The sequence below is a fragment of the Myxine glutinosa genome, chromosome 11 (genome assembly GCF_964187855.1).
Source record: "Myxine glutinosa chromosome 11, kmMyxGlut1.1, whole genome shotgun sequence".
NCBI classification, from domain to species: domain Eukaryota; kingdom Metazoa; phylum Chordata; class Myxini; order Myxiniformes; family Myxinidae; genus Myxine; species Myxine glutinosa.
The window spans coordinates 85,366,216-85,391,653 of NC_136271.1; the positions used below are offsets into that span (position 1 = coordinate 85,366,216).

General features: G+C 44.3%; 1 protein-coding gene across 4 annotated transcripts in view; it reads right to left on the reverse strand.

Annotated features, from left to right (window-relative positions):
- Positions 1–25,438, reverse strand: part of LOC137416855 (ral GTPase-activating protein subunit alpha-1) — a 344,184-nt gene that overhangs the window by 95,646 nt on the left and 223,100 nt on the right. For all 4 annotated transcript variants that reach the window (XM_068102513.2, XM_068102512.2, XM_068102510.2 and 1 more), the window contains 4 exons: positions 15,295–15,403; positions 9,421–9,531; positions 6,818–6,886; positions 2,268–2,399 (listed from right to left, as the gene is read on the reverse strand). In XM_068102513.2, the coding sequence (XP_067958614.2) occupies positions 2,268–2,399; positions 6,818–6,886; positions 9,421–9,531; positions 15,295–15,403 (421 nt within the window). The remainder of the gene's footprint in view (positions 1–2,267; positions 2,400–6,817; positions 6,887–9,420; positions 9,532–15,294; positions 15,404–25,438) is intronic.

Sequence of the window (25,438 nt, forward strand, 5' to 3'; positions counted from 1 at the left end):
AAGATCTGCCTGCAACCCTCTTTTGGTTAAACTGCCAAAATCAAGACTTTCTGCTCACCTTCACTCCTTCATTCCTCTTTTCTCCCGCCTCCGGAACAAACTCCCTCACTCTCTTCAATCCCACTCCACCCTCCAGGTCTTTAAAACAGCTGTTCACCACCATCTCTTATCTTCCCCCATCCAAAACCTTTTCTTCCGCCGCTGATTTCGGTCCCCTTGTGTTTTATACTTCTCCCCCCCCCCCCCCCCCTTCCCACGCCTCCTCCCCCCAAGCCCTCTCCCTCCCACACATCTCCCTGCTCTCAAATGTTGTGTTTGTGTGCTTCCCCTTCTCTCCCCATCTTGTCTTCCGCTCCCTCTTTTTATATATTCTGTTTGTCTGGTTGATTTGTTTGTGAAATAAATGTTAGCTCTTTCACGAGCCTCGATTCAGTATTAACAAAAAAAAACAAAAAAAACAAAAAAAAAACATGTCCACTCTTCTTCTGATCAATACTTCCACCACTTCTCCTGATCTCCCTGTCATTGTCCCTACATTCCATGTCCCAAACCTCAGAAACCGATCTCCACTTCGGGCTGTACCCTGCCCATATGTAGTTGTAATTGTCATGGTTCTCTTTTTGAGGCAATGTTTTTTTATGGCTGGATGCCCTTCCTGACGCCAACCCTCTTAGTCGCCTCTTACGACACGCAAGGATACAGTGTACCTATTCTCAACCAGGGTCCACACCGGGATAGGGTCTAATAGGTTATACAGGATGTATATGTCCAAAGGTGTCTCAAGGTCTATGAGGTCTAGCAGGTATATTCCAATAGTAGTTAGAGTTTAAGTGGTCCAAAAGGGTTTAAAAGTGGTCCAAAAGGTCTAAAGGGTGAAAGGGTCTAATGTGTTGAAAGGGGGTAAAGAGTCTAAAGGTCAAAGAGGTCTCCAGGTGTGGGGGTCTATAGGGGTTTAAAGCATCATAACGTGTCTAAAGGTATATGGGGTCTAAAGGTCTATAAGGTATGTTGCAAAAGTAGTTGGGGTTTAATTGGTCTCATTTGGGTCTAAAGGGTTCCAAAGGATGTAAATGTCGAAAGGATATTAAAAGGTCTAAGGGGTTTAAAGGGTCTAAAGTATCAAAGCATCAAGGGGTCTAAGTAGTCTAACGGGTCAAAAGTGTTGAAGGGTCAAAATGTTCTTTAGGGGTCTCATAGTCTTTAGGGTATATGGGGTCTAAAGGGTCAACAGGGCCTTAAGGGGCCTAAATGGTGCAAGAAAAGACCACCACTCATTTAGATAGTCATTAAGAATGAAAGCATAATCCAATGTGAAGAGGTATCTCAGACAACGCTCTCAATCCACCCCAGAATGGTGCTTGCCCATGTGATCGGCCGAACGCAGCTCCACATTTAATCAAAATCATCCGTCCACAACTTTTTGAAATATCCTGCTTTATATCGTTTTTGGCCCTATGTCCCAATGGTGAAGAACCACCGTAAAAATTCTCGTAGCCTGATCTGAATCCTGATCTTCACCAAAATGTAATCATTTCGTACTTGTGACATACGCTACAACTCTGCCAAATTTCGTCCGAATATGTCCACAATTATTTGAGATATTTTGTTCACAAACAAACAAACACAGGGGTCAAAACATAACCTCCATCCACCTTTGGTGGCGGAGGTAATCATGGGCATTCATATGGATTTGGTCCCCCCCCTTTGCAGCTATAACAGCCTCCACTCTTCTGGGAAGGCTTTCCATGAGATGTTGTAACATTGCTGTGGGGATTTGCTTCCATTCAGCCACAAGAGCATTGGTGAGGTCGAGCACTGATGTTGGGCGATTAGGCCTGGCTCGCAGTCGGCGTTCCAATTCATCCCAAAGGTGTTCGATGGGGTTGAGGTCAGGGCTCTGTGCAGGCCAGTCAAGTTCTTCCACACCGATCTCGACAAACCATTTCTGTATGCACTTCGCTTTATGCACGGGGGCTTTGTCATGCTGAAACAGGAAAGGGCCTTCCCTTTCATGCTCCAATTCTAAACTGTTGCCACCAAGTTGGAAGCACACAATCGTCTAGAATGTCATTGTATGCTGTAGCGTTAAGATTTACATTCATTGGAACGAAGGGGCCTAGCCCGAACCATGAAAAACAGCCCCAGACCATTATTCCTTCCTCCTTTGTTTTTTAAATTGCATCGCAATTCTAGTCTGAAAGGTAAACAGAATGCCCATTTGTTGTTTCAAAAACATCGTAGACAAATGTACAGCAAACCAGTCAAACCTTGTGAATGCTGCTAATCAAGGAAGTGCTGGGTGGTCGCTCCTCACAGCTGCTTAGAAGCGGCTGCAACAAGCTGTCCAGTGGAAGCACCATGCACCAATCAAGCAGGCAAAGCAGCAGTGATACCACCAGCTGTAACAAGCAAGACAAAGGTTTCACCAAATCAATGGTAATTATATTTGGGACAACAATAATTCAAGGAAACTTCCACCAGAGTCTAGCAAAACACCCCCTTGTCTACCTTATATCAGAATCCCACAGAATGCAGGACATGCTTGCAAAAAACTCCCCAAAAAGTTTCTCCAGAAGTTATGACTGATGTAAGAGATAAATGATGATGGGTGGCAATTTAGCAAATGAACAAAGAGGAGGAGGGTAACATGCAGGCAAACAAAATCTCAAAGATACACTACACAATTACAGTATGCGTCACAAAAACTTTACAACTGACTGTGAGGTGGTGTATTGTGTTGAGTGCGCTGTTAACACTTGCATACGTTTGATTCAATATGGGACTATTGTTTACTATATGGGACCTTGTGATTTTCATTGGGGCTAAACACACTCATTGTAAACGTAGATGAGAGTAAAAAGGTGACGAGTGTTCATGCTGAAGTCTGACTTTAAGGCTTGTCTGAAGATCACAAGTGTTTGGGGAATTTGCAGCTTCTTCTGAATATGGAGCCATCTTGCGGTAACACGCAGTTTCTGGCTTAGTCTGGACATAGACACGTCTTGTAATTATGCGTGATGGGTAGAGGAAGGGGCTTTCGTGAATGTTTGTGAGCTCTGTTTATAAATGACAAAGCAGAGCCGAGTGTGAGAGTGAAGAGAAGAGTCGGTCATCGTTTGCTTTGCTCTGCGCCGTGCCGTGTCAGCGTGTTCGTGTATCGCTTGCGCTTCATCTTTTCAATAAACTCAACTCGTGACTACGCCCGACTGCGGGTTGGACGTGAACCAATCAAACAACCTTGGGTTTTGTGACATCATGAAAAGGGAAAGAAAAGGAAAGAAAGAAAAGTGTCAAAACATGTGGGTTTCTGGACGAACCTGTGTGACCTGGGAGGCTGGCAATGGATAATGGGAAGAGAGGGTGGGTGGAGAGAGACGCGAAAATAGGTTCTGGAGAACTGAAAGGCTACCAACCTGACTATGGTGGGGGGAGAAGCAGACCCTGAGAACAGCTGAAGAATCTTGGATTCAACCACCACCCATGGAGAAAGATGAGCTGTTGCTTTACCAGCCCATAGTAGGGAGCTGTACTCCAAGACAGTGAATGAAGCCTTCATACACCATAATGAGCCAACAGATGATCAGAATGCATGTGGTTATGTGGAGAATTCCAGGACGTTGACCATTCTTAAAGGCCTGGAACTATCATTGATGCCAAAATTAAGGTGACGGCTAACAGCAAGGCCAAGCGACTCGGGAAAATGTACCTCTCACAATGGTTTCCCACAGCAATAAACTGGGAAATACACTGGGGGTTCACTGACAGAAATACACTGGGGGTTCACTGACAGAAATACACTGGGGGTTCACTGACAGAAATACCCTGGGGGTTCACTGACAGAAATACACTGGGGGTTCACTGACAGAAATACACTGGGGGTTCGCTGACAGAAATACACTGGGGGTTCGCTGACAGAAATACACTGGGGGTTCACTAACAGAAATACACTGGGGGTTCACTGACAGAAATACACTGGGGGTTCACTGACAGAAATACCCTGGGGGTTCACTGACAGAAATACACTGGGGGTTCACTGACAGAAATACACTGGGGGTTCACTGACAGAAATACACTGGGGGTTCATTGACAGAAATACACTGGGGGTTCACTAACAGAAATACACTGGGGGTTCAGTGACAGAAATACACTGGGGTTCACTGACAGAAATACACTGGGGGTTCACTAACAGAAATACACTGGGGGTTTAATGACAGAAATACACTGGGGGTTCACTGACAGAAATACACTGGGGGTTAATTGACAGAAATACACTGGGGGTTCAATGACAGAAATACACTGGGGGTTCAGTGACAGAAATACACTGGGGTTCACTGACAGAAATACATTGTACCGCTGCATGGTGTGGCTGTACCGCTGGTACAATGTCACCTGAAAGGTAGGGTAAGAATTAGGAATTTGTCCAAGGTGATGACTCACTTCATCTTCAAGAAAAACTGTGGGATATTTAATTCCAACAACTGATGCTGGCAGAAGGGACACCAGGGTTAACATCCATCTGAAGGATGGTGCACTCAGTGATACACTTCCTACCTATGAAGAACAAATCCAACATCTTATAATGGGGCCGAGAATATAACCAAAGTGAGACAGCTTAGAGGCAAGTGCACGACATGTGCACCATCCTGTCAGACTGTTCCACAGTAGTCGAGTGTATTTAAATGTTTGAATATCAACAGTAGTGTTCACTTTTCCTGATACTTCAGCATGCATCAACACAAAAATACATAAATGAAAAATCGGCCAGAGACCGAGGACTTGCCCGGAATGTACTTTTTTTATCGGCCATTTTGGACAAATATGGCGGCCGAACCACGTGATCGATGACATCATCATTATTTGCTTTCTAAACTAATTTATTCCTTGATGATGCTCAAGAAATTTCATCTTGATCGGATGAAGTTTTGTACTTGTCGAATTATGACGTCATAATGGACGCACCTATGACATCATCATTAACATATTTTATTCCCCATAGAGAGTTCTTTACAATGAGCCATTTCTCAATTTTTTCTATTCAGCACTTTCGGAGATATAGAGGTGCAAAGTTTTTCTGTTTTTCCAAGATGGCGGCCGAACCACGTGACCGATGACGTCACACTATTTTCTTTCTCCACCAGTTTATGCCGACATGGCGCTCAAGAAATTGCATCTTGATCGGATGAAGTTTTGTACTTGTCGAATTATGACGTCATAATGGAGGCACCTATGATATCATCATTAACATATTTTATTCCCCATGGAGAGTTCTTTACAATGAGCCATGTCTCAATTTTTTCTATTCAGCACTTTCGGAGATATAGAGGTGCAAAGTTTTTCCGTTTTTCCAATATGGCGGCCAAACCACGTGACCGATGACGTCATCATTATTGTTTTTTGTCCACCAGTTTATGCCGTCATGTTGCTCAAGCAATTGCATCTTGATCGGATGAAGTTTTGTACTTGTCGAATTATCAAATTATGACGTCATAATGGAGGCCTTGGGCCGAGAGAGTTAAAAATTGGGCACAGTCTATTCCAGGGCAAGACAAATATGTGTGTAAAGTTTGGCAATTCTACGTGCAACGGTGTAGACGTAGTACTGCGAACAAACAGACAGACAGACACAGACAGACAAACAAGTAAAATCGGTCAGAGACCGAGGACTTGCCGGAATGTACTTTTTTATCGGCCATTTTGGACAAATATGGCGGCCGAACCACGTCACCGATGAGGTCATCATTATTTGTTTTCTAAACTAATTTATTCCTTGATGATGCTCAAGAAATTTCATCTTGATCGGATGAAGTTTTGTACTTGTCAAATTATGACGTCATGATGGAGGCACCAATGACATCATCATGAACATATTTTATTCCCCATGAAAAGTTCTTTACAATGAGCTATGTCTCAATTTTTTCTCTTCTGCACTTTCAGAGATATGGAGGTGCAAAGTTTTTCGGTTTTTCCAAGATGGCGGCCGAACCACGTGACTGATGACGTCATCATTATTTTTTTTCTCCACCACTTTATGCCGACATGGCGCTCAAGAAATTGCATCTTGATTGGATGAAGTTTTGTACTTGTCGAATTATCAAATTATGACGTCATATGACGCCTTGGGCCGAGAGAGTTAAAAATTGACCAGTCTATTCCAGGGCAAGACAAATATGTGTGTAAAGTTTGGCGATTCCACGTGCAACGGTGTAGACGCAGCACTGCGAACAAACAGACAAACAGACAGACAAACCAACCGATCAACATACTTGCCGGAATCTTTTCCGGCAAGTAACAAACTCGAGCGACGTCAATGGCGTGACATCGCAAACTCCCAAACGCTTCCCAGCTAAAGAAAAGTACAAAGTTGTCAGAAAGATCCACCAGGAATGACCCAGTACCAAATTTAGAGTTTAAAAATTTCCCCTTGTTTTTACCCCAGTGAACCTAAGTCCCACCCCCTAGGACATGAACCAGAGGTCAAATCCAAAAAATCGTTCAATATTTCATGTGTTCCCAATGCAGATAGCATACACAGTTTCAATCCAAAATGTTTAAAAATGTGCATGCAATTGCATTTTTTGGTATTTTGATGGGGCGGTGGCAAAAATAACACCGTTCTCACACCTTCTTGCCATGTGGTGATCATAGCGACCAAGTTTGGGGATTTTCTACCGAACTGTTTTCGAGGAGATAGCATGACGGACAGATAGACAGACAGAGCCGAGAACAATACCCGTGTTTTTTTCAAAAACCATGGGGATAATGAAAGAAAGAAAGCAAAGAAAGAAACATTGTTGATAGTGCTGCTGTTCTTGCTTACCCTTTTATCCTGCTCATGTTGAGAATGTTCAGCAGAAGGAAGCAAGTAAGTTATGGTTGCGACCAAGATCTGTGCACAGGTATGATGTCAAGAGGTTCAAATTAAACAGGAAGACAAAATACAGATTAAACAAGAGGAACCATGTCAGATGTACAAAACATAAATAACTTGCAAAGAGGTCCTTCCACAACTTCTTTAAAACGTCTAATCAATGTAAGGTGATTTCATTGTTCAAAGCTAAACCTGTGTGATTAAAAAGTAGGGAAATACCAACGCCATTGTGACGTCACTTGATGAATTGATGCATTTTCCTTTTTAGTATAAATCATAAATGCTAAGTTAAATGTTTCTTTGAATGCAAACAGTTAATCTAGTATGTCTATACATATAAATGTGACCGTCTGTTTGTTCAGTTGTGCCTCATGGACAGCCGAAGGAGGTGACTTAGAGAGGGATGAAGGGAGGGGATCCATGGGTGGTAACTTTTCACAGACAGAAAACATGGGCACATCAGATTTAGACTAGGGGCGTGCCCAAGGAGCGTGGCAGCAGGGCGTGTCCAAGGGGCGTGGCTTCCTCTGACTATAAAAAGCCCACTAAACAAAATTGCATGACTGTATTTATTTTTCGGGCAACGCCGGGTAACTCTGCTAGTTAAAACTACATCCACAATTCCTTAATACAGGAGATACAACTTATATTCTTGTCTTTGTTTCCTTCATGCAACAATGTATGAAAGAAATATCAAAGCATTCCTTTGACTTATAAAGGCATTCGTGGCTATATTCCAAGTTAAAGAAGTCCTCTATATTCATTTCATTTTCATGACACATGTCATTTTAAAAGACACAGTCATCATATTGGGGTCACCACAGGGACAGCAATCGAAATTGGACAAATCATGATAAATATTGTTACGTTTGTGGGGGTACATGGAATCCCATATTAAAGATAGGATTGTATAGGTAGAGCATGGACCGTGGACGCGTAGGAGACATCTCAATGTATTTAAGTAGGGAAACTAGAGCTTAAGATTGTTTATGTGTCTTCACACGTGGGGGGTGGGGGGGGGGGGGGTGAAGCTGTATTAACTAGATAGGGATCAAGGTAAGTTTTCCCCCAGTATGTGATTGCCCCCTGTGGCTTTTCCCTCCGTTTAAACAACAACAGCCTTTCCCTGCATGCCAGGCAGAGCTGTTCGGCAAGTAAATCCCGCCCCACCAACCTAATAAGGACAGAGGCCACACTCCCGGAGTACAGCATGGCAGGTCACCATGGAGCAAAGCCTGCAGGCCATGCCCCGAGCTTCGTGATTGGTCAAGTAGAGATGGGGTGATTCAGTGGAGCTCGGCCATTGGTCGGGGTGATGTCAGAGCGGGAAGCTTCGAGCAAGAAGAATGTTTTTTGGTCTTTTTGCACGGACCGGAAAGCTGTGCCATTTTTGTCCCTACTCGGCATTTTCTGTGCTTGTTCTGTGTGGACTTTTGGCGCTTTGGAGGAGGAGGCTGCTGCCGCCGTTAAAGCGGAGCAATAAGGCGGTGGTTTGTGGCTTCGCTTCGGGCAGAGGGGCACGAAAGAGGACAGCCTTCACGAATTACCTCACATTCGTGGCGCCATGGAGAGAGACTCCGTGCCATCTTGTGCGCTTCCCGAGCGTTGGCTTTGAGGTTCGACGACCACCAAAGCTCCTAAAAACCATTTGGGACCAAAGCAAAGTGCTGACTGGCTAAAGGAACATTTATTTTTATTTTATCATTCCCCTGTGTGTTATATTGTAACAATAGATTGGAGACGTCTCACAGTAGAAAATATTAGTTTACCTCAACATTCATTTTCTTCTTTGAAATAATTTCATTAAATTTATTGTGTGGCATTTTTCATTTGTTGTGTTCGTTTATTAGTTGTGGGTTCGGGAATAAACCCGTGTGCTTCTGTTCAGGTAAGCGCCTTCGCTGCCTTCCGTCCTGCACGCGCCAAAAGAATAACCGCAATATATTCGGCTGATCACCTCGGGAAATAAGGACCGTTCTGGCTATTCGTCCAAGGCTGGTGGTCATTGGCTATGGACACGACAATATGTAAGATGATTGTCGAAAGTAACAGGTTAAAATAATGAAAGCTTGAATAGTACAAACAGGGCCAAGAGACAATTAAAAAGAAAAAACAACAACAAAAAAAACAAGCACAACCAAACACCAAAACACAACCACATACAAAAAACACAACACACCAACCAGATTCAGTGGTGTAATAGTAATTATGAGCATCCACTCTGAGTCTGGGTGGTCATTGGTTCGAACCACGGTCAAGTCATACAAAAGACTTTTTAAATGGTTCGTGCTACTTCCTTGCTTGATGCTCAGCATTACGAAAAGGGCCAGCGCAAGAACAACCAACCACAGGTTGGCAATCATAGCGCAGGCTTTGATGAGCCGCATGGCCTCCTCCTGCATGGAAGTTCATTGCAAGGGAACTCTTATTAAAACACACAAAAACACAAACAGTGCAAGCACACACATGCACAAACACTGCACGTGCCCAAAGGTGCACAAATGTCAGTTATGCAGTGTGATCAACAGAAATAGTTACAAAGTTTGACACACCCCAATTATCTTCTTTGGTAGATCCGCTTCATTGTTCATTAGTTTGTCAATATATGCTGGCAACAGGTGTAGGAGATCACAAGCGACCATAGCCACTGTATTATTGGAAAACTGTGGAAAAGCAAGATTAGGTAGATCATTTCAGAAGGGATTTCAAGAAATTAGACAGGTGAATAAAATAAAGACAAGAACTCATACAGTTTACTTTTATTTTCAAACTCATTATACTGCAGTCTCTACAAGCACACATTTTTAATTCTGCAAGTTCATATCAGGATTGTAACGCATATAATTCATATTGTAAACACAAAAAGTAAACAAGAACATGCCACAGTTGAAATTAACGCATGTAAAAGACATTATAGAACGTTACATTTTAAAATAACTTCAGACATAAAAGTAAGATCTGAAAAGATCTTAGTGTAATTTGTTAGAAGTGTAATTTATTATCACTAAAATTTATATTGTACATTGCTTGTAACAGTTAAATTTGTCACACACAAAAGGAAAATTTATAGCGCACACAACAATAAAATTTACATTGCACGCAACAATAAAATTTATATTGCATGCAACAGTAAGGTTTATATTGCATGCAACAGTAAAGTTTATACTGCATGCAACAGTAAAGTTTATACTGCATGCAACAGTAAAGTTTATACTGCATGCAACAGTAAAGTTTATATTGCATGCAACTGTAAATTTTATATTGCATGCAACAATAAAGTTTATACTGCATGCAACAGTAAAGTTTATATTGCATGCAACAGTAAATTTTGTATTGCATGCACCAGTAAATTTTATATTGCATGCAACAGTAAAGTTTATACTGCATGCAACAGTAAATTTTATATTGCATGCAACAGTAAAGTTTATACTGCATGCAACAGTAAAGTTTATATTGCATGCAACAGTAAAGTTTATATTGCATGCAACAGTAAAGTTTATATTGCATGCAACAGTAAATTTTATATCACATGCAACAGTAAATCTTATATCGCATGCAACAGTAAAATTTATATTGCATGCAACAGTAAATTTTATATTGCATGCAACAGTAAAGTTTATATTGCATGCAACAGTAAATTTTATATCGCATGCAACAGTAAATCTTATATCGCATGCAACAGTAACATTTATATTACATACAGCAGTAAACTCTCAAAGCAATTTCCATAAATTTGCTTAAAAAAGAAAATAAACAAAATAATTGGAATTTCCATTAAAAATATCAAAAAAGACCGATATAAATAACAAACGGAGGACTCTCGCCAATTTCAATACCTGATACCAATTAGAATCACACTCTTAATTTGCAATTGGTCACTGGCGTTGACACCAATACAATTATTTATTACAGACCTTAGGCATCAAAAAGCTACATATATCGAACAAATATTATAAAATGGAGGAGCTCACAGCAATTAGAGCAATTAAATTGCATCACAAGTCGAAATAAACGAAAATTATTGCTCCCAGCATGCTGGCTTGATGACAGAAGACGCCATTTGCATTTTGCCTCCCCGTCCCTGCCCCGTTTGGAATCTCGGGTAAACATGGGCAACTTGCTAGTTCGACCAAGTTATAATTGGCCAGTGGGTTATATATTTATTTATTTTTAGCTGGAGTTATTGCTTTGACTGCATATATTACTGTAACAATGGAAAACCCAGAAGCATTTGGTTATGATACTTCACTGTAAATTTGAATTGGTGAGATAAATAATGATTAATAATGATAAATAACAAGAGTGGTTAGACCAAGTGCCTTCAAACTACCTGATACAACAGTGGTTAGACCAAGTACCCTAAATCTACCGAATACAAGAGTGGTTAGACCAAGTACCCTCAATCTACCGAATACAAGAGTGGTTAGACCAAGTACCCTAAATCTACCGAATACAAGAGTGGTTAGACCAAGTACCCTCAATCTACCGAATACAAGAGTGGTTAGACCAAGTACCCTCAATCTACCTGATACAAGAGTGGTGAGACCAAGTATCCTCAATCTACCTAATACAAGAGTGGTTAGACCAAGTATCCTCAATCTACCGAATACAAGACTGGTTAGACCAAGTGCCCTCGATTTATCTGACACAAGAGTGGTTAGACCAAGTACCTTCAAATTACCTGATAGTGATACAAGAGTGGTTAGACCAAGTACCCTCAATCTACCTAATACAAAAGTGGTTAGACCAAGTACCCTCAATCTACCGAATACAAGAGTGGTTAGACCAAGTGCCCTCGATTTATCTGATACAAGAGTGGTGAGACCAAGTGCCCTCAATCTACCTGATACAAGAGTGGTTAGACCAAGTGCCCTCAATCTACCTGATACAAGAGTGGTTAGACCAAGTACCCTCAATCTACCTGATACAAGAGTGGTAAGACCAAGTACGCTCAATCTACCTGATACAAGAGTGGTCAGACCAAGTACCCTCAATCTACCTGATACAAGAGTGGTTGGACCAAGTACCCTCAATCTACCTAATACAAGAGTGGTTAGACCAAGTACCCTCAATCTACCGAATACAAGAGTGGTTAGACCAAGTGCCCTCGATTTATCTGATACAAGAGTGGTTACACCAAGTGCCCTCAATCTACCTGATACAAGAGTGGTTACACCAAGTACCCTCAATCTACCTAATACAAGAGTGTTTACACCAAGTGCCTTCAACCTACCTGACACAAGAGTGGTTACACCAAGTACCCTCAATCTACCGAATACAAGAGTGGTTAGACCAAATGCCCTCGATTTATCTGACACAAGAGTGGTGAGACCAAGTACCCTCAATCTACCTGACACAAGAGTGGTTACACCAAGTACCCTCAATCTACCTGATACAAGAGTGGTTAGACCAAGTACCCTCAATCTACCTGATACAAGAGTGGTTACACCAAGTGCCTTCAAACTACCTGACACAAGAGTGGTTACACCAAGTACCCTCAAGCTACCTGATACAAGAGTGGTTAGACCAAGCACCCTCAATCTACCTGATACAAGAGTGGTTAGACCAAGCACCCTCAATCTACCTGATACAAGAGTGGTTAGACCAAGTGCCCTCAATCTACCTGATACAAGAGTGGTTAGACCAAGTACCCTCAATCTACCTGATACAAGAGTGGTTAGACCAAGTACCCTCAATCTACCTGATACAAGAGTGGTTAGACCAAGCACCCTCAATCTACCTGATACAAGAGTGGTTAGATCAAGCACCCTCAATCTACCTGCTACAAGAGTGGTTAGACCAAGTGCCTTCAAACTACCTGATACAAGAGTGGTTACACCAAGTACCCTCAATCTACCTGATACAAGAGTGGTTAGACCAAGTACCCTCAATCTACCGAATACAAGAGTGGTTAGACCAAGTACCCTCAATCTACCGAATACAAGAGTGGTTACACCAAGTACCCTCAATCTACCTGATACAAGAGTGGTTAGACCAAGCACCCTCAACCTACCTGATACAAGAGTGGTTAGACCAAGTGCCCTCAATCTACCTGATACAAGAGTGGTTAGACCAAGCACCCTCAATCTACCTGATAGAAGAGTGGTTGCACCAAGTGCCCTCAATCTATCTAATACAAGAGTGTTTAGACCAAGTGCCCTCAAGCTACCTAATACAAGAGTGGTTAGACCAAGCGCCCTCAATCTACCTGATACAAGAGAGGTTGCACCAAGTGCCCTCAATCTATCTACTACAAGAGTGGTTAGACCACGTACCCTCAATCTACCGAATACAAGAGTGGTTAGACCAAGTGCCCTCGATTTATCTGATACAAGAGTGGTAACACCAAGTGCCCTCAATCTACCTGATACAAGAGTGGTTACACCAAGTACCCTCAATCTACCTAATACAAGAGTGTTTACACCAAGTGCCTTCAAACTACCTGACACAAGAGGGGTTACACCAAGTACCCTCAATCTACCGAATACAAGAGTGGTTAGACCAAGCGCCCTCAATCTATCTAATACAAGAGTGGTTGCACCAAGCGCCCTCAATCTGCCTGATAGAAGAGTGGTTAGACCAAGCGCCCTCAATCTACCTGATACAAGAGTGGTTAGACCAAGCGCCCTCAATCTACCTGATACAAGAGTGGGCACACCAAGTGCCCTCAATCTATCTAATACAAGAGTGGTTAGACCAAGCGCCCTCAATCTACCTGATACAAGAGTGGGCACACCAAGTGCCCTCAATCTATCTAATACAAGAGTGGTTAGACCAAGCGCCCTCAATCTACCTGATACAAGAGTGGGCACACCAAGTGCCCTCAATCTATCTGGATACTCCAGTCTACGAGGTTTGGTAACAATGATGATGGACATATGAACACGAAATACAAAACAATAAAAATTAAACTACTTGTTTTAAAGTACATTTCCTTCCTCTCTGGTGAACAACAGGAAGATTTGAGCACCATTTACAAACAATAAATTTTGTTATTTCATTGTGCGGCCACAAGTATTTTCAGGAAGGTGGTGGCATCTCCTTGCTTTTTTAAAATGGCATTTAAATCCTGATTGTCATGACAAATTGTGTTGCAATACGATACGATGCGAACACTGCAGTACACAGTATTTATGAGTCCAAATAAATACAAACGCATTCACAGCTGATTGGGAAAGATGTCAATTTGAAAGAAGCAGAGGAGAGGCAGGAGTTGGAAAGATGGAAATTTCATGTCATAGCACTGGATTATCTACCATTTCAGTGTTATCTCTTGTTTAATTTCATAGTTAAACTAGAACGGCACTCAGTAGACAGCATACCTCCGCCAGGTGAAAAGTTTACGTTTTGTATCCTAGAGTAGACCAGAAAATCACAATACAGAATCACATTTAATCAAAATCATCCGTCCACAACTTTTTGAGATATCCTGCTTTATATCGGTTTTGGCCCGATCTCCCAATGGTGAAGAATCACTTAACAAATTATAGTAGCCGGATCCGAATCCGGATCTTCACCAAAATCTGATCGTTTCGTCCTGGTCACACACACTTAATGTCTGACAAATTTCGTCTGGATCCGTCGACAACTTTTTGAGATATCTTGTTCACAAACAAACGGACAAACAGACAGACAGGGGTGAAAACATAACTTCCATTCACCTTTGGTGGCGGAGATAACGACATATCAAGGGATAAAATACAAGGTTGTAGATAATCGGCATTGTTGCAGCAGGAGCGCAGGATCATATCCATACATAATTCACGTCAACGGAGCTGTTAGGGTTAAGGTTAGGTTAGGGTTAGTGAACAACAATGCCTAGTTGTTATACACTAACCCTAACGAATTACATGACAAACATAAACAAAAATTAAGGCAATAACTAACACGAGTACAGAATGTTGAAAAGTTTCTCCGGAAGCAACAAACAGCCAAGGCGTGAACAGCTTGTGGATTCTTCTTCTTTATCATATACAGCACAAGGCTGTGAGTAGCATCATTGGCTGGAAGCACTGCTGTGCAACTGATGCAGTGGCTTCTCGAGGTCAGGGCAAAAATTTGGAATTTGTTCAGGATGCTGGCAATATCTGGCCGACTCTGTGCAAAGGACACCGTGGGAACTTTAATGTCCATCAACTAATGCCAGCAGACGGGACGCACAGTTTAACGCTCATCACAGGAACAGCACACACATTGATGAAGCACCCGCCTGTGAGACACCAGGATGACAGTTTGTAGCTGGCGCAAGATTCAAACGCAGGCTACATGATGCAGGAGCTAGTGTGCGTACCTCTATGCCATCCGGCCAGCCCACTACGGCTTATATTACAGAAATAGTAGAAAGTCATGCATTATATTTCCTTTTTTTTTGTTGAAATAGCCAGAACGAAGAATTCAAAATTACAAAGACAACATCAACTGCTTACCTTCAGAGAAACTCCGATAACATTAAGGGCGTCTTTGATATTGATATGCTGAGTTTGATGAGCCAGCTCTTCGCAGATCCAGATTCCCAAATTACATAATGCTATACACCTGCGCAACAAAGAAAGATGCAGTGAATTGAGGCAGAGGCAGCAAAAGCTCAGATACAACGGCAGCACATGAAGAACGAAACCCGGTGAAAGTGCTCAAATTTTCATCTTGCTTGGAGCATCTCAAAAGTTTGAAAAAATCTTAGAAAAGGAATCGTATGGTAATACAATATTACAGATAAATTTGGTTACTCGACACCAGGTGGAGAGTTTCATACACACAGCAAGAAACTAGAACGGCACTCAGTAGAGAGCATACTTCCACCAGGTAAATCGTTTAAGTTTTGTATCCTAGAGTAGACCTAGCCTGGTGTTGGCTTAGCGGTTAGGGTGCCGGCTTGGGATCCGAGGATCCTGGGTTCGAATCCCGGTCGATCGCTGAATTAACGCCAGGGGGTTGACTCAGCCTGTCATCCTTCCGAGGTCGGCAAATTGAGTACCAGCTTACTGGGATGAATGATCCCGGTGTGTACCCCGATTTAGAATAGGTACACCGTATCCCTCCCTGCTCATCGTAAGAGGCGACCAAGTGTTGGCGTCAGGAAGGGCATCCGGCCATAAAAACATTGCCTCAAACAGGGAACCATGATTGTCATGTTGCCCGCAAGGCTAACCCCCGCTCTAGCGGGGAAAATTGCCTTAAAACGATCATTCATTCATTCAGTAGACCAGAAAATCACAACACAGAATCACATTAAATCAAAATCATCCGTCCACAACCTTTTGAGATATCCTGCTATATATAGTTTTTGGCTCTATCTCTCAATGGTGAAGAATCGCTTAAAAAATTCTACGAGCCGGATCCGGATCTGGATCTTCACCAAAATTGAAGTGATTCTTCCTTGTCACACGCGCAACCTGTCCACCAAGTGTCGTCCAAATCCGTCCATAACGTTTTGGGATATCCTGCTATATATATATGTTGGTTTTAGCCTCATCTCAATGGTGAAGAACCACTTAAAAAATTAAATAATTCTCATCTCCGAATCCATATTCAGATCTTCACCAAAATTGAATCGAATCGTCCATGTCAGACACTCAACCTGTCGACTAATTTTTTTTTTTAGTTTTTGTTTTGTATACAATATCGAGGCTCATGAAAGAGCTAACATTAATCACACAAAAAGTCAAACCGACACAAAAAAACACAAAATAAGGGGAGCGGTAGACAAGATGGGGAGAGAGGGGGAAGGACACAAACACTTGAGAGCAGGGACATCGAGAGAACTGTGGGAGGGAGAGGGCTTGGCAGGAGGTGGGAGAGGTATAAAACATATGGACACTGCAAGGACTTCCAGGAAAGAAGTTGGAATTTCGAAAAAGTGTATCTGGGGTGAATTGGCGGGGGTGAAGTTTCGTCCAAATCCGTCCACAACTTTCTGAGATATCCTGCTATGTATCGTTTTTGTCCCGATCTCCCAATGGTGAAGAATCACTTAATAAATTATACTAGCCAGATCCGAATCCGGATCTTCACTAAAATCTAATCATTTCGTCCTTGTCACAAACGCTACCTCTCCACCTCACACAAGCTTATGGTCCCAGATACACACTTGAATGCCAAACAAGGCTACGATTGTTAAACAAGCTCAAATGTCTTTGAGGGAACAGTACAAAAGGAGAAGAGAGGAGCGTAGTACCGAGCAGATGTGTTTGTCACCACAGAGAGTCCCACGCAGAAAAATAAGAGCTCCGGCCCACGGAGCGTCCAAAGTGAAAAAAGAGCGTCAGGCTTTCATGGATGTCCCCAACAAAAGAAATAAGTTGCTACTCGGGTGATTAAATGGTACCCGCTACCCCTCCCCCACCTAATGTCTGAACTCCTCTTGCCCTCACAATACACAGTATGACCAATCGGTCAGCACCATGCCGCATAATCAGGCTATGGCCGGCGGCTTCGGCCAATAGAGGCACCCCTCCTTGCCAGCAGGTCAGGCCAATAGCACGCGACTTTATTGCAGAAGTGGGAGGTTCCTCAAAGGGGCTCCACACCAGGTGGTGACATTGATGACACCGGTGGGAACGTCAGATCCTTGGACCAGCGCTGACGGTGGAGGGAGGGGGAAGAAAGGAGCGAACTTTGTGCTGCGTGCTGGGCGAACTCATTAATTACCCATTCCGGAACTATTCATCCGACCTTGCCTCACCCTCGCTGGTGTTCAGCAGGAAGGACAGATCGTGCAACACCCTTCAACTAGATAACCACGACCACACAACACCGGTAAGTTAGACCTTTACATCATTTACCGGCAGAGAAAATAACAGAGAGGGAAGTTGAGGAAGCTATAAAAGCAATAAATATATAAATAACCACCTTTAGAGGCCATTTTTCCCCGCAAGCGGGGGTTGGCCTTTTTCGGGAACCGTGGTTGTTGTTGTTTTTTGGTCCCCTTTTTGAAGCAATGTTTTACGGCCGGATGCCCTTCCTGACGCCAACCCTTTTTGCCGCCTTTAACGACAAACAGGGAATTACCAGTGAACTGGTACTCAATTTGCCGACCTCGGAAGGATGACAGGCTGAGTCAACCTGCTATAAAAGGTTGAAGCAATGCCGACGGGAGTTGTGGGAGATATGTTGAAGGCTGCAGTAAGTTGGGGTGTGAAGAGAATGACAGAGATCTGTAATCTGGGGGTGAAACAACAACAACGACATGCATTTTAAGGCCATTTTCCCTGCTAGAGCGGGTTAGCCTTGCGGTCCCCATGACAATCTTCTCCATTTTGCCCTATTTTCTGCATCTCTCCTTGTTAACCCCCTTGCCCGCATTTCTTCTTCCACCATCTTTAGCCAAGTCTTTCTCGGTCTTCCCCGTCCTCTACTTCCTTCGACATTTATTTCCACCACTCTTCTCAACCAGTCACTTTCATCCTTCCTCAACACATGACCAAACCATTTCAACCTGTTCCTCTTCACAGCATCAATCACAGGCAATATTCCCATCATCTTTTGCAATTCATCATTTGTCTTCCTCTCTCTCAACGATACTCCGCACATCCATCGAACCATTCGCATTTCCACCCTTTCCAGCCTTCGTTGCTGCTCTACGTTCATTACCCATGTCTCGCTCCCATAAATCATAACACTTCTCACACATGCAGCATACACCTTTCCCTTCAGCTTCAGCGACACTCTCCTCCTCATCAGCACGCCACTCAGTTCCCGAAACTTCTTCCATGCACATCTCACTCGAGCAACCGTTGCCGAGTCTGATCCACCTTCTCCATTCAGCATGTCTCCGAGGTAGCAAAATGTTTTCACACCTTCCAGCTTCACGCCGTCTCCAAGATCCAACTCAACATTTCCTCCATCTGCAGCTCCCTCTGTGCACACCTTACATTTGAATGTAGCTGCCACACTGGTAAATGACCCTCTCAGACCACTACATTTTTGATGAACCCACTCAGCGCACATTGTACATTGACTGGAGTTCACTCTGACACCCTTCCTGCACACAGCACACGGCCACTTCCCAGTTCTTTCCACCTCACGACATGCTTTACCACTTGCCATCACCTTCGTCTTTCCGATATTCACCTTCAGACCTTTTGTCTCCATACATTCCTTCCACTTGTTCATCTTTTCCTTCAGTCCATCCATACTTTCCGCAATCAACACCAGATCATCTGCATACAACAACTCCCACGGTAAACCCTCCTTTACGTTCTGAGCCAGCACCTCCATCACAGCTACAAATAGTAGTGGACTTAGTACCGGCCCCTGATGCACTCCCACCTTCACCTCAAACTCACCACTGTTCCCGTCCTTCGTCCTTACAGCTGTGCGCGCTCTTTTGTACATTGCCATCACTACTCTGATCAACCATTCCTCACTCCTAACTTCCTCAATGCCCATGTCAATACTTTGCGTGGAACCCTATCGAATGCTTTCTCCAGATAAACAAACCCAAAAAACAAAAAACATATCTCCCACAACTCCCGTCGGCCCTCCCGATTTTCCACTCTTCATTGCTTTTATCGCTTCCTCAACTTCCTTCTCAGTTATCTTCTCTGCCGGTCCTAAAACTGGGGTACTCTCTATGTTGCCATCCAATTCATTCTCTGTATTCAACAGCATTTCCATATATCTTTTCCATCTTCCCTTAATTCCATCTGGGTCGACAACAATTTGTCCCACTTCATCCTTCAAGCAACTCACCCCCATCACATCACACCTCTCTTTCGCTATCTGCTTTGCAATCCTGAATACTGCTTTCTGACCCTCTTCCGAATCCAAGCATTCTCCGAACATTTTCCTACGTGCCTCCTGCGCCTTTGCTACCTCTTTCTTTGCAGCCTTCCTGGCTGCCTTATAACTTTCATGCTCTGCTGTTTCTGCTCCCGTACCCTTCGCCTTCTGCCACTCCTTGAACTTCTTCCTCTTCTCGTCAATCCTCTTTCCAACTTCATCATCCCACCACCATGTTTCCGAGTGCCTCGGTGGTCCGTTTGTCCATCCACATACCTCACCAACGGCTCCCAACAGACTAGCTTTCATTGACATCCAACCACTTTCAAGCTCAACCACATCATCCTCTACCCCACTCAGCCTCTCTTTTAATGCCTCCCTTACTGTCATCTCTTTCAACCTCCACACCTTCATTCTCGGTTGGTACTTCACCCGCCGAGCTCTCCTCGTACCTTTCACCCTTATGTCGCAGACCTTCAGAGAAACGTCTCCACGTTTTTCAAAGTTGTCTGTTCACAATTGTATTTTGTCGAAACTGTATTTATCGTTCGGTGTGTGAACTTATAGTGTGCCCCTTGGAAGTTTCTCGGCGTTTATCTTTCATATATTAATCGTTTGTTTGCCGCGTCGCGAGCAAGGCCTTGCAGCCTCAGGCTTCCCCCGTCGAAGGTTGTTCCTTCCTTCGCTGTTTTGCTAGCTTTTTTGATTTCCCCTTCTCCACCAAGCTTCACCAAACATCTACGATTTGTCTAACGTTGTAACCCCCACACCCCCCTCCCCAAAAACAAACAAAAAAACAAACAAAAAAAACTTTTATTTCCCTTTCTCCTCGTGTGCTTTTGCCTCTGCCCACGAGCGCTGTCTCGCCCCGCCCCCATTTTCCCCTTGCCTTCCACCTTTTGCCCTGTCCAAGTGACTCGTGGTCGTCGCTATAGGCTTCCTCTCCCCATTGGTATTTTTGTGAATATAAGATTGTTCTTCACAGTTCTGTTTAAATATGTTTCAACTATCCCCTTCAGTGTTTTATTCAGTGGTTTATTACAACACGCTGTTTTCCTTCTTATTTAAAAGGCTCCTTTCAATTTCCTCTTCAACTCATTCCATTTCAAAAAAATATTCAATCTCTTATGATTCCAAATCACTCCATGCTCTAAATTCTCATTCATTCCATCCCTCCTCCATCGTTCTTAAACGAATCGCTAACTTGAAAATCACAACAAACCCAATTTGTTATATGTGTTCATCTTTCATTAATCATTCACTTTCTAAACTCCCCCCTTGCCCCTCCCCTTCAAATCTCCCCACCAACCATCCCTCCCAAATTCTCCGTCCTCCCACCTCCTTCTCAAAGCTGCCTCCTCCCCACTTCCTCTCCCTCCTATGTCATACCTCCACCTCCCCCAACCTTCTACTTTCCTCTGCCCCCCCCCCCCCTCAAACAAACTCTCACTGTGCCTCATTCCATCACCATCAAACCTTTCGTCCTCCTCATCCTTCCCTTTCTTGTAACTCTTCTGTAATCTCTGACACACTATCAACTGCTCTTCCTACATCCCCCTCTCACCCTTCATCTGACCCTACCCCTCCCCTCCCCTGTCCGGCACCCGATGCTCCCCCTCTCTCCTCACTAACGGTATGGACCTCAAACATCCGGGGCCTTCGCTCAAACCTGATTGATCTCTCCATTCAGGTTGCTTCTGAAAATCCAGACTTGATCTGCTTAACAGAAACTTTCCTCCTTCAAGATGTCTCTGATTCCTTAATATCTCTTCCTGGTTACTCCCTCCTCCGGTACGATAGACCTGATCCTCGTCCTGGTGGTGGGGTGGCTATCTTTATCAAAAACTCTCTTCCTCACTCTCCCTGCACTGCCCTCTCTCCACCCCACCCACAGAAGTACCTCTGGCTACGGCTTCCTCTCCGCTCCCACCTTTTGTTCATATGTGTTCTGTACCGTCCTCCAAACAGTGATGACTCCATTTACATTTCTCTGTCGGACAACATTGACCAACTTCTATCAACTCATCCAAACTCTCTCTTCCTCATATGTGGCGACTTCAACTGTCATCATTCCAGCTGGCTGGGTGTGGGTTCATCTCTCACCAGCCATGGCACCTCAGCAAAGGACTTCTGCGATTCATTGGGACTGACACAATCTGTCAATTTCCCGACCCGGATCTCAGTCAATGGAGTATCTTCTCTTCTGGACTTGGTTATGACTAACTTCCCTGCAAATGTCTGCTGCTCTTCTTCTGCTCCAATCGGTTCTTCTGATCATGTGCTTGTTAAAGTGGACATCTATCTCACTGGCCATTCTCAGAGAGCCTCCTCAGCGCCGACGAGTCTGGCATTTCACTCAGGCCGACTGGCACGGTCTGCAAGCAGCCATCAATCAACTGGACTGGTCTCCCATCTCTTATGCCTCTGACATCAATTCTTCCTGGGAATTCTTCCAAAGCAAACTGCTCTCTCTCATGCACAGATTTATCCCATCTCGTCTTCAGTTGTCTTACCCTTCCTCCCGTCCATGGTACACTGAATCTTGTGGTGAGGCAGTTGCCCTGAAACAACTTGCCTTTGCGTCTTGGAAGGCAAATCCAACTGAAGGCAATCTCGGTTCCTTCCACCAAGCTCGAAACAAGTGTGTTTCTACCCTCAGGAGTGCCAGGAAGCACTATCTCTCCACACTCAAGATTGAACTCTCAAACCTGTCTCCTTCCTCCAAATCCTGGTGGCGTCTGGTCAAATCCGTTTCTGGTGTTTGTTCCCCCTCCATCCCCTCCCTTACCTCAAATGGCTACACAGTTGACACCGCACGTGACAAAGCCGAATGCCTCAACTCTGTGTTTGCCTCAAAATCTTGTGTCCCAAACCCATCTCTCTCTGTTCCCACCTTTCCCAGTCGAACCCAACTGCTCCTGGACTCTGTGTCCTTCTCTCCTGACAAGGTGGAGAAGTTTTTATCAAACCTCGACTCTGATTCTGCAACTGGATCAGATGGCATCAGCCCTCGGGTCCTAAAATCCTGCTCTGCCGCTCTATCTCACCCTCTCTCTGTTCTTTTCAACCTCTCTTTTGCTCAAGGTCATCTGCCAGCATCTTGGAAATCAGCAAACATTACCGCTTTCCACAAAAAAGGTGCAAAAACAGATCCTTGCAACTACAGACCAATCAGCCTGCTCCCAATTATCAGCAAAGTCATGGAATCCATCATTGCTTCAGATATCAAATCCTTCCTCTTCTCCAATGGCTTGATCTCTGATCATCAATTTGGATTCAGACCAGGTCATTCTACTCTGGACATGTTGCTTCTGCTGTCTCAACAATGGATGGAGGTCCTCAATGCCAAACAGGAAATCAGAGCTGTCTCACTTGACATATCACGTGCCTTCGATACGGTCTGGCACCCAGCTCTGCTCACCAAACTCACCTCCTGTGGTATTCAGGGAAATCTCCACTCATGGCTTGCGGATTTCCTCTCTGGTCGTAGGCAACGTGTGGCCCTGAATGGATTTCTCTCATCTTCCCTTCCTGTTCTGGCTGGAGTTCCCCAAGGCATTGTTCTGGGCCCTGTGCTATTTCTGGTCTTCATCAATGACCTCTCCGACTCTCTGGAAAATCCTCTCTATCTCTTTGCTGATGACTCCACTATCTGCCGCTCCATTCCTCATCCCTCAGATCGGCAGTCTGCAGCCTCCTCACTCTCTGCAGACCTGGACAAAATCACAGACTGGTCAAACAAGTGGAACATGTCTTTCAATCCTGACAAATCTCACACTCTTACAATGTCTCTCCGAAAAGACCGACTGGACAACCCTCCCATCTACTTTCTCAACAATCCTCTCCAAGAAGTTCTGTCGCTCAAGCTTTTGGGTCTCACTATGTGCCATGATCTTTCTTGGGAAAACCACATTTCCAAGCTGGCCTCCAAAGCCAGTCGCCGACTGGGCATCCTCCGTCATGTGAAGTCCTTCCTTGGCACACCTGAGCTCCTCACCACATACAAGGCTTTCATCCGCAGCTCAATGGAATACTGTTCCCCCCTCTGGGCTGGTGCTCCTGCCTCACACCTTGCTCGGTTTCACGCTGTTGAGGCCAAAGCTTTCAGAATCATTGGAATCTCCTGCGATGTAGTCAACTCCGAGGGCCTTTCACTCACTCACCGCAGGCAGGTTGGTGGTCTTTCTGTCTTCTACCGACTCCTCTCCGGCCTTGCTCCCCCAGCTCTCTCTGTGCTCTGTCCCCCCAATATTCCTTCAGGTCGCACAAGATCTGCCTGCAACCCTCTTATGGTTAAACTGCCAAAGTCTAGGCTCTCTGCTCACCTTCACTCTTTCATTCCCCTTTTCTCCCGTCTCTGGAACAAACTCCCCCACTCCCTTCAATCCCACTCTTCCCTCCAGGTCTTTAAAACAGCTGTTCACCACCATCTCTTATCTTCCCCCATCGAAAACCTTGATCTTTTCTACCCCCGGTAATTCACCCCAGAGTCCTTGCAGTGTTCATATGTTTTATTCCTCTCCCACCTCCCCCCAAGTCCTCCCGATGTCCCTGCTCTCAAATGTTGTGTTTGTGTCCTTCCCCCTCTCTCCCCATCTTGTCTGCCGCTCCCCTTGTTTTTTGTGTTTTGTGTGTCGGTTTGTCTTTTTGTGTGATTAATGTTAGCTCTTTCACGAGCCTCGATCTTGTATACAAAAAAAACAAAAAACAAAAAAACAAAAGACAACCGGTGAAAGAAGGCCGCATTCCAGTGGTTGAGAACTGAGTACCCTCGTCCCTCTATACAAGGGGAAAGGTGACCCTCTGGAGTGTGGCTCGTATAGAGCGATAAGGTTATTGGAGCATGGAATCAAGGTATTGAAAAGGGTGTTGGAGAGGAGGATAAGGAAGAAAGTGAAGATCGATGAAATGCAGTTTGGATTTATGCCAGGAAGTGGAACGACAGACGCGCTTTTTATTGTAAGGCAGTTGCAGGAGAAGCACATGGAGAAGAGGAAGAAGTTGTTTCTTGGGTTTGTTGATCTGGAGAAAGCATTCGATAGGGTTCCACGTGAAGTAGTGACATGGGCATGGAGGAAGTTAGGAGTGGAGGAATGGTTGATCAGAGTAGTGATGGCAATGTACGAGAGAGCGCGCACAGCTGTAAGGACGAAGGACGGGAACAGTGGTGAGTTTGAGGTGAAGGTGGGAGTGCATCAGGGGTTGGTACTAAGTCCACTACTATTTGTAGCTGTGATGGAGGTGCTGGCTCAGAACGTAAAGGAGGGTTTACCGTGGGAGTTGTTGTATGCAGATGATCTGGTGTTGATTGGGGAAAGTATTGATGGACTGAAGGAAAAGATGAACAAGTGGAACGAATGTTTGGAGGAAAAAGGTCTGAAGGTGAATATCGGAAAAACGAAGGTGATGGCAAGTGGTAAAGCATGTGGTGAGGTGGAAAGAACTGGGAAGTGGCCGTGTGCTGTGTGCAGGAAGGGCGTCGGAGTGAACTCCATTCAATGTACAATGTGCGCTGAGTGGGTTATCAAAAATGTAGTGGTCTGAGAGGGTCATTAACCAGTGTGGCAGCTACATTCAAGTGTAAGGTGTGCACAGAGGGAGCTGCAGATGGAGGAAATGTTGAGTTGGATCTTGGAGACGGCATGAAGCTGGAAGGTGTGAGGACATTTTGCTACCTGGGAGACATGCTGAATGGAGACGGTGGATCTGACTCAGCGGCGGTGGAGAGGGATGTGCATGGAGGAAGTTTCGGGAGCTGGGTAGTGTGCTGGCAAGGGGGGGAGTGTCATTGGGGCTGGGGGGAGGGGTGTATGCTGCATGTGTGAGAAGTGTTGTGGTTTGTGGGAGCGA